The sequence below is a fragment of the Juglans microcarpa x Juglans regia genome, chromosome 6S (assembly GCF_004785595.1).
Source record: "Juglans microcarpa x Juglans regia isolate MS1-56 chromosome 6S, Jm3101_v1.0, whole genome shotgun sequence".
In the NCBI taxonomy this organism is placed as follows: Eukaryota; Viridiplantae; Streptophyta; class Magnoliopsida; order Fagales; family Juglandaceae; genus Juglans; species Juglans microcarpa x Juglans regia.
The window spans coordinates 767,524-781,406 of NC_054605.1; the positions used below are offsets into that span (position 1 = coordinate 767,524).

Below are 13,883 nucleotides of genomic sequence, written 5' to 3' on the forward strand. Positions count from 1 at the left end.
GAGGATACTCAAAGCCTGAACGGTGAGGTGGAAGCTACTGCTGTGGGTGAATTTGTCGATGCAGGTGCTGAGGGAAAGGAGTTAAGGCCGAGTGATATAGGTGCTGGGTTCGTCTAATTATAATTAATTAATTAATTAACTCTCTCTCTTAATTCCCCTCCCTTCAACCAAAAAACAAAAAAAAAAAAAGAAAAAGAAAATAACATGGCATTCCACGTCAAGTAGGAACAAAAAGCGGGAAGGAAGAGTGGTTGCTATGGTAGCACCTAATAATATACTATATTATATACTATATAATATATCGAAAAAATAAGATTAAACTAGATTGGAATCGATAAAATTGAAAATATTAATTTAAAAGTTTAATCAGTAGAATATCAATTTTTCAAATTTTGAATGTGATATACACTAATTCGACTATAAAATATGTACAAAAGTCCGTACTGGATCGTTACACCGTGAGAACAAGTCGTCGGTTCCCCCGCTAAAGCCGACGACGGTGACAGACGGCGTTACTTTGCCCCCAATAAACCAACCAACCACAACCCGACATTTCTCCAACGCCGTGTTCTGTGTGACCCTTTCCTCTGTCTGAGCCGCCTTTAATTAAATTTACTCCCCCGGTAATGTCTTCTGTCGCTTTTTGTCTCGACCGGCTGTACCCGGTTTCCAAAAGCTTCTTTCACCGCTAAGTGCCGGTCGCATAGACTGGTTAGAAATTGACCTCGGTTTGAAATTATTGCCCTCAATTTTGACCACTCTGGTTAAGTCCTTCTGCTCAGACAAACAGAGTCACAGAGAGAGAGATAGAGAGAGGCACAGAGAGTTGGTTCTGGTCGCATGCAAGCGCGTCTTAGCGGACAAGATCGTTGGCAGACGCAAGAGGAAGGCAGCAGAGACGGAGAGCGAGGGCGTGTCGCTTCAATCGGAAGAATTGGTTAGGAATTGACTGGGCTTAGCGCCTTTGGGTATTTGATTGAGCTATAGTTGTGGTCTTTGGTCTAGGATATCTTTGTTTTTGAAGGACAGGCTTCTGATTAAGCTTTGAGACTTTTGAATCCGGGACACGGTGGGCCTCCAGCAATTTCGACGCTGATTGAGGAATTGAGGTTTTGATAATTGGGTCGTCGATTCTGTGAGCGTTAAAAATTGTTCGGATGACAGATCTGTGCTAGGAGAGCTCAGAGAAATGACGGCTTCAGAGGTTTCTACGAAGGGAAGTTCCGGTTATAGCGACCAAACCGATGTTAGAAACAGCACCGAAGGGCAAAAAGGTCATTCCAAATTTTCCGGCACTAGCAAAGGTAAAATTTCGGTGAAGTTGGTTTCGTTTCGGCTTAACCAATGAAAGATCTGGCTGTGATTTTCGGATTCTGCCTTGCGGTTTGTGTTTTTGTAGATGCCGAGACTGCGCTTTACACGGAGCTATGGCACGCGTGTGCGGGTCCTCTGGTGACCGTGCCTCGTGAAGGCGAACGCGTGTTCTATTTCCCTCAGGGTCATATCGAGCAGGTCAGTTTCTAGCTTTGAGGTACCAGTTTTTAGGCATACCTCGATTTAATTCGATGGAGTTGTAATTTTTGTTTTCATCTTGTTATTTATTAAATTACTTTCTTTTCTTTGCTCTCTAGTTGTGTTTCGGTTTAAATTTCCGGATTCTGCTTATGGTAGTTTCAGTTTTTTTAATTGTTCGTAAGCGTCTGCTCTATTTCGGGCGAGACAGCTGTGAACTATGTACTTTCTGGAAATGGGTTTGATTGAATTGAAGGGTTTTTTTTTTCCACTGTTTCCGTTTCTGGATTTTGTTCGAAGTTGCTAAATATCTATGGCTTGTTCGCGTTTGTTGAATTAGGTAGAGGCGTCTACTAATCAACTGGCGGACCAGCAGATGCCTTTATATGATCTTCCAGCTAAGATCCTATGCCGGGTCATAAATGTTCAATTGAAGGTAACCGATTTTCATTGATGGTTTTAAGTTCGCTTTTGCTTCGTTCTATTTGACCTGCCATAGAGGGTTCTGTGTTGTGCGTAGTTTTACTTTTCTAACTTCTAGCTCTTTCTCTCTCTCTCTCCAATTTTTTTTTTTTTGGGGGCTGGGGATGGCATCAAAAACTGTAGGCTGAAGCAGATACTGATGAGGTATTTGCTCAAGTAACTTTGATTCCCGAGGCAAACGTAAGTTTCTTTGGCTTCTACCTATAATAGATTTAAGAGCAAGCGAATTTGGCTTGAGATTGTAATAGTTTCATGTTCTGTTTGATGCAGCAAGATGAGAACGCTGTGGAGAAGATACCTCCACCGCCTCCACTGCCAAAATTCCATGTGCACTCTTTCTGTAAGACACTAACTGCCTCAGATACTAGCACTCATGGGGGGTTCTCAGTGTTGAGACGGCATGCAGATGAATGTCTCCCTCCACTGGTTGGGTTCAGTTCTCTTTTAGCTATTTAATTAGTATTAATTTTCTACACTGGAACTAATTCTAAGTGATATAATGCTTGATTTTTGACAGGACATGTCAAGGCAGCCTCCGACTCAGGAGTTGGCTGCCAAGGACTTGCATGGAAATGAGTGGCGGTTCCGGCATATATTTCGTGGTAATGGATATAAGTTCAGTTTAATATGTTTAATTTGTGTGGCATTACTACCATGTTTATGGCTATTTGTCACCCCAACTTGCCTTGGGAATGTGGGCCAGAGGATTTTTGGATTTAGTGTTTGAACCCTGAGCATGTTGTGCATCATGCACGCAAGATATAATTGTTCTAGTTTGATTTTTGGTTATTCATCAATGAGTCTCTATAGGTGTACTGTAGTTTTTTCTTGATTAAGTTTACCTGAGAAATTGGACTGCCAGGTCAACCACGAAGGCATTTACTTCAAAGTGGTTGGAGTGTGTTTGTTAGCTCTAAAAGGCTTGTTGCTGGGGATGCATTTATATTTCTAAGGTATGCTGTTTATTAATACAAATGAGATTCCATTTTTTTTTTTACGTGTTTTGGCTTTATCTAACCTTGGCAAAGTAATTTACCTCTAGGGGAGAGAATGGAGAACTTCGTGTTGGTGTGAGACGGGCAATGAGACAGCAGGATAATGTTCCATCATCAGTCATATCCAGTCACAGCATGCATCTTGGTGTCCTTGCCACTGCATGGCATGCCATCTCAACCAAAACCATGTTTACTGTGTACTACAAGCCTAGGTGTGTGGTTAAATCTATGTACTCTGCTATGAACTTAATTAGCTATTCTGAGATTCGAAAGCTTAGTATTTGATTTTATAATTTGTGTGATGTATGAATTTCACTGCTCTTGTTATTGTGCATGAAATTGGGAGTGATTCTAAATTTCACGCTACATGGTTTTCTATTAAAATCTTCTGACAGGACAAGCCCCACTGAATTTATCGTTCCATACGATCAGTATATGGAGTCTATCAAGAAAAACTACTCCATAGGGATGAGGTTCAAAATGAGATTTGAAGGTGAAGAAGCTCCTGAGCAAAGGTCCGACTGTTGCTTGTTTATTTACTGAAGTTCCTTTAGCTTTGATGGCAACCTTTTCAGCTTTTAATTTTTATTTTCAATAACTATTTCTTCTTCTTTTCAACTTATAAAAAGACTATTTCTTCTTTTCATAGGATCTCAATGAAGTTTCTTGACATATGTTGCTCTCATTTTGTAGATTTACTGGCACTATAGTTGGAATTGAAGATGCTGACACCAAAAGGTGGCCAAATTCGAAATGGAGATGCCTCAAGGTAGTATTTTAAGTCTTTAGGGCAGTGCATTTTATGGCCATTTAGCATGGTAGATTAACTTTTTCATGTTCTTCTAGGTGAGATGGGATGAGACGAGTACTATGCCTCGCCCAGAGAGAGTTTCACCTTGGAAAGTAGAGCCTGCTCTTGCTCCTACACTAAATCCTCTTCCAATGCCCAGGGCAAAGAGGCCCCGGTCAAACATGGTTTCCTCATCCCCCGACTCCTCTGTTCTTACTAGGGAAGGTATAATCTTATTTGCTATGAGAACCTAATAGTTACTTCTCATTTGTAGTTTTGTGGTTTTATGAGGCTTATATGTACACTTTTTAACACTTGAAATATGATCAGGTTCATCTAAAGCGACTCTAGACCCTTCTCCAGCCAGTGTATTTTTAAGGGTTGTGCCGGGTCAAGAGTTCTCGACCTTGAGAGGCAATTTTTTGGAGAGCAATGAGTCTGACACTGCTGAAAGGTCTGTTGTTTGGCCACCTTTGGTAGAAGATGAAAAGATTGATGTTTCTGCATCAAGAAGACATGTGTCAGAGAATTGGATGTCAAGGGGGAGGCAGGAGCCAACTTACACGGATTTGCTGTCGGGATTTGGTGCTAGTGCTGGTTCCTCCCATGTTACATGTGCACCGTTGGTTGATCAAGCTGCAGCAGCTGTTAATTTTCCAAGAGAACAATCACTTGACCAGGAAGGAAAGTTTAACTTGCTTGCGAGTCCATGGTCCTTGATGCCCTCCAATCTCTCACTTAACTTGTCAGATACTAATCTTAAGGATCCTGTACAAGGTGGTGATGTAGCTTATCAAGCACCAGGCAATGCCAGACATGATGCTATTACTGAGTATTCCATGATTCATTCTCATAGAGTTGAGCACCCACGAGGAAACTGGTTGATGCCTTCACCAGCCTCATGTCAATTTGAAAATTCTGCTCATTCGAAAGAGCCAATGCTGAAACCTGTATCAGTACAACAATGTGAGGCTGTGAAGCCCAAAGACGGGAACTATAAGCTCTTTGGCATACCCCTCATCTGTAATCCGGCTACACCAGAGCAAGCAGCACCACGGAGGGGCATGATGAATGAGCCAGCTGGTCATATACTTGATACTTCTCATGTGGCTCATACTCTTGACTCCGATCAAAAGTCAGAACATTCCCGGGGTTCAAAATCAGCAGATAATCCACTTCCTGTTATTGAGAAGATGTTAGTACAAAGACGGGAGCAACGTTCAAGAGAGGTGCAAGGAAAGGTACTAAACAGTTCAACTAGAAGTTGTACCAAGGTATTTTTCTTTTCTTAATTGTAATATTTAGTTTCTCTCTGAATTTGTATTGAACTTGCCCAACTAAATCCTGTTGATATCAGGTTCACAAGCAGGGGATTGCTCTTGGTAGGTCGGTGGACCTAACTAAATTCAACAGTTATGAAGAACTGATTGCTGAATTAGACCAGTTATTTGAATTTGGTGGTGAATTGATGGCTTCTCAAAAGAATTGGTTGATTGTGTACACTGATGATGAGGGTGATATGATGCTTGTTGGGGATGATCCCTGGCGTAAGGACTTCCTTACATTTTCATGAATATGCATATCTGATCGTTTTCAAGTCATTCATGTTTGCCTTCTTCACTGAGGTCTTTGTATAACTAGTGGTGTCTTGTCTGTATATCAGGGAATTCTGTGGCATGGTTCGGAAGATTTTCATCTATACCAGGGAGGAGGTCCAGAAGATGAACCCAGGGACCCTTAATTTGAAGGCTGGAGAAAATCAATTGGCTGGCGAAGCTGAGGATGCAAAAGAATTGAATCTCAAGTCATTTGTTGTCACGACTCCTGAGAAATGTTAGGCCCGGTTCTCATGGGTTCTAGGTAATGCGCACCTCGAGCGTCTAATATATAGTTTGTAAATAAATATATGCCTGAGGTGGTATTTAACACAATGGAATATCTTTTAATGATGTTTAACATGTTTTTCTCTGAACTTGATTTTGTTACTCAAAAGTTCTGATTTTTATTCTGCAGGCTTCAGAAGAGAGTGCTCCAGTCACTCCAATTGAGAAGTAGGTACCAATTGAGATGGATGTGTCTCAACCTCGTTTAGTTAGGTCCGTCCTTTGTCTATCAGAAAGAAGATGTAGATGGCAGATATGATATTTCCAGTTTTTGACATGTTGCTGAGTATTTTATGCCGTCCAGTTATATACATAATATATGTATTCAGTGCTGTGGGGGCAAGGTGACTCCGGCTTGGCGATTTCGGACCACCCCCGCTTGTATATATAGTTGTATTACCGTTGGTTTTGATCTTTTTACTGCAAGTAAAAAAATACAGCTTCTTTTGTCGTTTGGGTAAGAATTTGCTTAATCTAATGTTTTCAGTTTTATGTTTCTTCAAAATTTTCATGTTCAATCTTGCCGTGAAAACTATATTTATTAGGTGATTTTCTGTCGAAGATTTTGTTCGATTTAAGTGTGGGGGTGGGGTAATTATTTTGTACGATCTTCCCGTATGAATTGTAATTATGAGGGCTTCGTTGTGTTGTGTAGTGTAGTGGTGATGGTGAGAGTCGACCCACTTCTGGGTTATTTTGGTAAAGCAGAGGTGCTGGGTGTCTTTTGCATGTGGGTTTGCTGGGCATGTTTTTGGGAGTGTCACATTCTTCGGGGGAATCTGTGCCCACTTTTACAAAAAGGGTGTTTGTGGGTAGCCATCCACCATCTCATTTGTTTTGACCCATCATTGTTTAACAAGACGTGGGATTTGGGTCCTCTAAAATCTGAGGCACACATTTACCCTTTGACCTTTATCCACTCTTTCTATTATCATTGCTGTTGTCTTCTCAACCTTTTTTTTTTTCTAGAAAATTTTATTAGAAAGTTGGGAGGACATGACTGTTGCTGCTTTTGATTAATTGGGGTTTTTGAGGCGCCATGTGATCAGGAAAAAGGGTCGTTCTACGGAGACATGGTCTACCGACGAAGGACTGATTGTGTTTTTTTTTCCTAAACATTAAGAAATGTTTAAAAAAATTAAAAAAAAAAATCAATTCAATACATTTCTTAACATTTAAGAAAAAAAAACAAAAAAACAAAAAATAAAAATGCACCTATCGGTGCAACTATTTGGTCTACCCATCATTTCAAAAGTCTTCACTGTATTAAGTGAGGGTGTGCGTATCAAGTACAACAAATATCTTTTAGAATTTTGTTAGGTAAAAACCGGCTATGCGGAGCCGAATTGTAATCAGCTGACAGCATTTGACATAAAGTTTAAAAAAATAAAAAAATGAAATGAAAATCAAGAGAAGCGCATGTGACTGTTTTTTATGCATTTGTTTGCTCCTATTTCTGACACTTCAGACACTGCTCTCTCTCTCTCATACTCACACCTATTAAAGTAGATAGAAGCAATCCTCACTAGGCTAGGCTGCTTTTGAGAGTGATTTGAGACCAAAACTAGGGAACAAAATATAGATTACGCGTTGAGGGATCTAAGAGCGAAATGAGATCTGGGTTTGCTAAATTTTTCAAGGTTCTTGTTAAGCCACGTCGTTTGGAGAGAGCTTTAAAGCCGAATTCTAAATATCTGGGTTGAAGTGGATGTGAATCAAGACTGTTGTAGTCATGGGCAAGTAGAGGACGAGAAGATCGCTGGATCGGACTAGGTCTTTTGTAGTTGAGAGTTTTACATGTTTTTCTGTTGCATGTTATTTCCATTTGTTATGCTCTGTTTTTTTATGTGTTTTGCATGCTCTGCTTTCACGTGTTTGAGTTCCAGTTGTTTCCCTTTATTTTCGGCATTCTTGTACGTGATTTTGCTCATTTAAGCTGCCTAGAATTTATCAATGCATTATCAGAAAATATTCATTCAACTTTTTATACTTTTCTCACCTGAAGAGAAAGCAATTTACGTTCGCATCAGTAATATTTGTTGGGACCTATCATTGGCATCACAACCAGGTTACTTATGGGAACTAACAAGGAGCATATTGAGCACTTGGAGTTTGGACTTGGTACAATTCAGGAAGGATTACAGCGGATGGAGGAAGCTCTCAATCGAATTTCGAGTGTGTTGATCGCAAATCAGGAGAACTCCAACCGCGACAACCCTCACCGAGAAGGCAACGATGGGGGTCGGCAGATCATCTCCTCCAAAATGGCGAAGCTGGAATTTCCACGCTTTCAGGGGATGACCGAACTGAATGGTTCAACCGTGTGCATTAGTTCTTCGAATACTAGGGCACGGCGGAAGCCCAGAAGGTTTCCATGGTAGCATACCACTTGGAAGGTGAGGCTAACCAATGGTGGTAGTGGATTTGCAGAACATTTCTGGACGAAGGACATGCGATTTCATGGGAGAAATTTGAGGAAGAACTCTGGGCTCGCTTCGGACCATCGGAGTGTGAGGACTTCGACGAAGCTCTATCCTGAGTCAGACATCTAGGGACTTTGAGGGAATACCAACATGAGTTTGAAAAGCTCGGCAATAAGGTCCAATGATGGACTTAGAAAGCATTGGTGGGGACATTCATGGGTAGCTTGAAGGCTGAAATAATGGATGGGATTCAGATGTTTAAGCCACAATCGCTCAAAGAGGCCATTAACTTGGCACGGATGAGGGACGATCAACTCACACTGCATGAAATGCGGTTACCACTTGCGAGAGCTCCGTTAGCTCTTCCACAAGCCACTAGTGTAGCTCCTACTACATCTGCGGGACCCATTAAGCATTTGTCTTGGGAGGAAATGCAGAGGAAGAGAGCACAAGGTCTTTGTTTCAACTGCAATGAACGTTTTATAGCAGGCCATAGATGTAAAAAACCACAGCTAGTACTGTTGGAGGGGCATGCGATCAACATGATATGTGAGGACATTACTAATCAACAAACGCTGGAAGATAACCATGGAGGAGATGCAGCAGAGGTGCAGGAACCTGAACTTGAACCTGAAATCACGTTACACCCATTGACGGGATGGACTGCTTCGAGAACAATGCGTATGACAGCAACGATGGGTTCTCTCGAAGTAGTGGTGTTGATCGATAGTGGGTCAACACACAACTTCATTAGTGATCGTCTAGCAAGCATGTTGTGATTACCAGTGGTACCAACGGAAACATTTACTGTTCGGGTTGCAAATGTCGAACGTTTGAAGTGTCAAGGACGTTTTGATAAGGTAATGGTGAATTTACAAGGAACTGAGTTTTATCTCACCCTTTTCTCACTGCCGTTATCAGATCTTGATCTAGTGCATGGCATTCAATGGCTGGAAATGCTGGGTTCCGTGATTTGTAATTGGAAGCAATCAACCATGGAATTCATTTAGGATAATTAAGTCCAAAAGTTGCAGGGGATAGGCGAGCAAACCATTCAAGAGGCTACATTGAAGGAAATAACAAAAGACTATCGAAGAGACCAGGCGTTGTTTGTCGTAAGCTTTCCTCCAACCACAGAAGCTGCATCACAGGGGGGAACGTAGAACGTGAAACAACAAGACTTGTTGCGAGTATTGCATGAATACGGGGACGTGTTCTAGGAACCTTCGTGTGTACCACCTGTGCGCGAGGTAGATCACTGCATTATACTTAAAGAAGGCACCAAGCCGATCAATGTACGACCCTACCGATACGCCTATTTTCAAAAGGAAGAAATCAAAAAGCAAGTTCAAGAGATGCCGAACTCCGGGCTCATTCGTCCTAGCACCAGTCCATTTTCCTCGCCAGTTTTGCTAGTGAAGAAAAAAGATGGAAGTTGGCAATTTTGCATGGACTACCGCGCGCTTAATATCGCCACCATCAAAGACCGTTTCCCTATCCCAATGGTGGACGACATGCTCGATGAATCATATGGCGCCTCTTATTTTACAAAGTTGGATCTACGGGTTGGATTCCATGAAGTAAGAGTAAACTCTTCCAATATTTCTAAGACTGCTTTTCGTACTCATAATGGCCATTACGAATATTTCGTAATGCCTTTTGGCCTTTGTAATGCACCCTCTACATTTCAAGCCATTATGAACTCTATATTTCGATCCTATCTTCGAAAATTCATCTTGGTTTTCTTCGATGATATCCTCGTATATAGTTCAACTTGGGATAAGCATGTGATGCACGTTGAACAAACCTTGGAGATTTTGCGGCAGTATAAATTTTTTGCTAAGGCAAGCAAGTGTGTTTTTGGTCGGGCAAGAATTGGAGTATTTGGGGCATATCATCATGCCTCAAAGAGTGAAAGTCGATGAAAAAAAAATTGTAGCCAATATTTCTGAACTGCATGGTTTTTTAGGATTGACAGGGTATTACAGGAAGTTCGTTTAGAGTTATGGCATCATCACACGACCTCTTACCCACTTACTCAAGAAGGGAAAGTTCGAATGGAATGACGATGCCGAAGCAACCTTCTCGGCTCTTAAGCAAGCAATGACCACCACTCTCATTTTGGCTATGCCTAATTTCAATGATTCCTTCACCATTGAAACCGATGCCTCAAGAGACGGGATTGGCACAGTTTTATCGCAGCAAGGAAAGTCCATTGCGTTTATGAGCCGAGCACTTGGGGTTACAAAAAAATCTTGGTCAACTTATGCCAATGAAATGCTTGCAATTGTGGAGGCCATACACTTATGGCGTCCTTATTTACTGGGAAGAAAATTTTTCATCCTAATTGACCAGTGCAGTCTGATGTATTTTTTGGAGCAACGTGTGGTAACACCTAAGCAACAGAAGTGGGAAGCCAAATTAATGGGCTACGACTATGAAATTACTTACCGTCCAGGCCGTGAAAATTCAGTTGCAGATGCCCTTTCACGCAAGCCTCACAGCCCAGTTCTTCATTCTCTACAAGTGCCCTCTGTCACCATATGGGATGAGATCAAAGGAGCTTATGAAGGGGACTCTTATATGCAATCTGTAGAGCAGAGGGCCAGGGCACAACCCGAGGGCACTACTCCCAACCTCAAGGACTTTTTTATTCAAAGGAAGAGTAGTTATTCCTTCCCATGAGGTGCTGCAAACCAAGCTTATATATGAGGCTCACGACACAAAAATCTGGGGACACTCAGGAGTATTGCGGATGTTCAAGCGGCTAGCTCAACAATTTTATTGGCCTAAAATGTACCACACAGTCCACGAATATGTCAAGCGATGTGAAGTCTACCAGAAAATGAAGTCCAAAACACTTCCCCCTGCAGGACTCCTGCAACCTTTGCCCATTTCTTGCCAAGTTTGGGATGATATCACTCTCGACTTCGTTGAAGGCTTGCTGGCATCCCATGGCAATGATACAATTTTGGTAGTTGTCGACAGGTTAAGTAAATTCGCACATTTCTTAATTTTAACTCATCCTTTTACTACTAAAGGCGCGGTTGAAAAACTTGTTGAAGGGGTTGTCAAATTACATGGTCTTCCCAGATCGATCATTAGTGATTGAGACCCTGTCTTTATTAGCCGATTTTGGCAAGAATTCTTCCAAATGTCAGGTACTAAGTTGAAACTCAGCTCCGCCTATCATCCGTAAACTGATGGACAGACGAAAGTGGCCAATTGATGTGTAGAGCAGTATCTCCGCTGCTTTGTTCACCAATGGCCACACAAATGGAACACCTACATCCCATGGGCAGAGCTGTGGTACAATACGACATACCATGCATCTACGGGAATGACCCCATTTCAGGCATTATATGGTCGTTTGCCTCCTCCACTTCCCATTTGCCATAGCGTCTTCTCTTCTGTGCATGAAGTGGATCAGAGTCTCATGACTAGAGCAGAGTTGTTATGCCAACTTAAAGCTAATCTAGAGACTTCCTGCTATCGCATGAAGCAGACAACGGATCACAAGAGATGGGATGTGACTTTTGAAGTAGGCGATTTGGTGTTTCTTAAGTTACATCCCTATCGGCAGCATTCCGTTTTCAAACGTGCCCACTAGAAGCTCGCTAGTCGATTTTACGGTCCATACCCAGTGCTACAAAAAATTGGAGTGGGTGCATATAAACTTCAGCTGCCGGAAGGAGCTCGCATTCATCCTGTTTTCTACGTCTCCTTGTTAAAAAAATTCGTGGGCGACATGGTGGTGACGTCTACCGAATTGCCGCTAGTGAACGATGAAGGTGCAGTTATATTGGAACCTCAACAAATAATGGACACTCGCTGGGTCAAAAAAGGCAATAAATTTGAAGCAGAGAGTTTAGTCCAGTGGAAGCGTCTACCACCGGAGGAGGCCACTTGGGAGCCAACCCAATCATTGCTGGAGCAGTTTCCATCTGTGGACCTTGAGGACAATCGTCCACTGGAGGGGGGAAGTATTATTAAGCCACGTCGTTCGAAGAGAGACTTAAAGTCGAATCCCAAATATCTGGGTTGAAGTGGACGTGAATCAAGACCGTTGCAGTCATGGGCAAGTAGAGGACGAGAAGATCGCTGGATCGGACTGGGACTTTTGCAGTTGAGAGTTTTACGTGTTTTTCTATTGCATGTTATTTCCATTCGTTATGCTTTGTTTTTTACATGTTTTGCATGCTCTGTTCTTACGTGTTTGAGTTCCAGTTGTTTCCCTTTATTTTTGGCATTCTTGTATGTGGCTTTGCTTATTTAAGAAGCCCAGAATTTATCAATACATCATAAAAAAATATTCATTCAACTTGTGGTACTTTTCTCACCCGAAGAGAAAGCAATTTATGTTCGCATCAGTAATATTTGTTGGGACCTATGAGTTCTTCTCAAGAATTTTGATGTTCTTGCTTGGTATGTCTTCCTTCTTTACTCTTTTACCTACTTTACCAATTTACTTTGTTAACTCAAAACAGAAAGAGGAGGAAATAGATTTTTAGGTTAATGTGGTAGCTATTGATTTTTAATTTTTCTTCTTCACTAATTTGATTCATTGGTTTGATTCACAGGCCTGTTATCCTCTGTAAGTGGAATTCTGGTTCAACAATAATTCTAGGCAAACAAATTTTCAACAACTGCTCTATGCATTAACATAGGTCTTTGGGTTAGGGAAGGAGGTGGAACGTCGATGGTTAGAGTTTGGGAGATGATAGGTCCCAATCAAAGAGGTAAAATGAATGCTAAGGAATAATTCTCTTAGCGCGAGAATGAACCACAATTTGAATAAAGTTTCTATATCCCATTCATAATATCACTTGCTGCTTAAATAAACAAAACCCACGTAAATAATGTCGAAATACAAGAGTAGCAACAAAAAGCATAAACACACTTACTACAGAAACGAAAATCATGCAACACAAAAGTAAACATGCAACAAAAAAGTAAATGTAGAGCTAGAAACTCTCTAACGGATCACAACGGCTACTGACCTAGTCCCACGCTAGAAGGGACACATGGAAGGAGAAGTCCCAAATCAGATGACTTTAAATCAAACAGATGAAATTCCCATACGTGTGAATCTGTGATTTTCACCTCCCAACCCATTAAAAACTTTAAATAAAACGGTGAGTTTCATTTTAAATGATGTGGCGACTACCCCACAGTTGCATGCTACAGTTGTATAAAGAGTTTCTCTATCTTTTAACTTTTATTTATGGCTTTAATTGACAATTCCCATATTGCCACGGGGTTTCATGTTTTGGTTGGGTTTGCCACTTCATTCATCGCAAGTGATGTTAGGTCCTAATGCTATGAGTTATGTCGGTTAATGTTATTTGTTCCCTTTCACTTTTGGTATGATGCTTAGGTTTGGTTTAGTTACACAAAATCAAACTATTTATCTCATCTCATATAATCATTACAATTTTTTTAAACGTTGATACAAAATATAATAAACAATTCAACTTTTTTCAAATTCCAAAACAAAAATAATATTATAAAAATATTTTATTCAACTTTTAATAAAACATTTCATCTGAACTGCGTAACCAAACGAGGCCTTAAGGTCTAAGCAGGCCTGTTTAGGCCCAAAATAAACAAGGAATAGGAAGACCGGCATACTAATATCATCATGCAATTTTCATATCTTCAGTCATACTCTCTATTGGCCCTCCCTCTTCTTCGCAATTAAAAATAATTGGAAATGATCACGTTTATGGGAGAAGCATAGCCAATATAATTTATGTATCATGTCATCCTTTTAACTTAGAGAAATGATATTTGCAGT

General features: G+C 41.0%; 1 protein-coding gene across 1 annotated transcript; it reads left to right on the plus strand.

The window, feature by feature from the left end:
- Positions 1 to 743: 743 nt before the first annotated feature.
- Positions 744 to 6,168, plus strand: LOC121236840 (auxin response factor 2A-like). The gene is made up of 15 exons (XM_041133314.1): positions 744 to 1,304; positions 1,400 to 1,512; positions 1,853 to 1,948; positions 2,119 to 2,175; positions 2,266 to 2,421; positions 2,513 to 2,597; positions 2,858 to 2,948; positions 3,038 to 3,202; positions 3,386 to 3,505; positions 3,684 to 3,759; positions 3,837 to 4,005; positions 4,111 to 5,054; positions 5,138 to 5,327; positions 5,444 to 5,640; positions 5,774 to 6,168. The coding sequence occupies exons 1-14, from the start codon at positions 1,190 to 1,192 to the stop codon at positions 5,503 to 5,505; spliced, it is 2,439 nt and encodes an 812-aa protein (XP_040989248.1). The 5' UTR covers positions 744 to 1,189; the 3' UTR covers positions 5,506 to 5,640; positions 5,774 to 6,168.
- Positions 6,169 to 13,883: the final 7,715 nt, after the last annotated feature.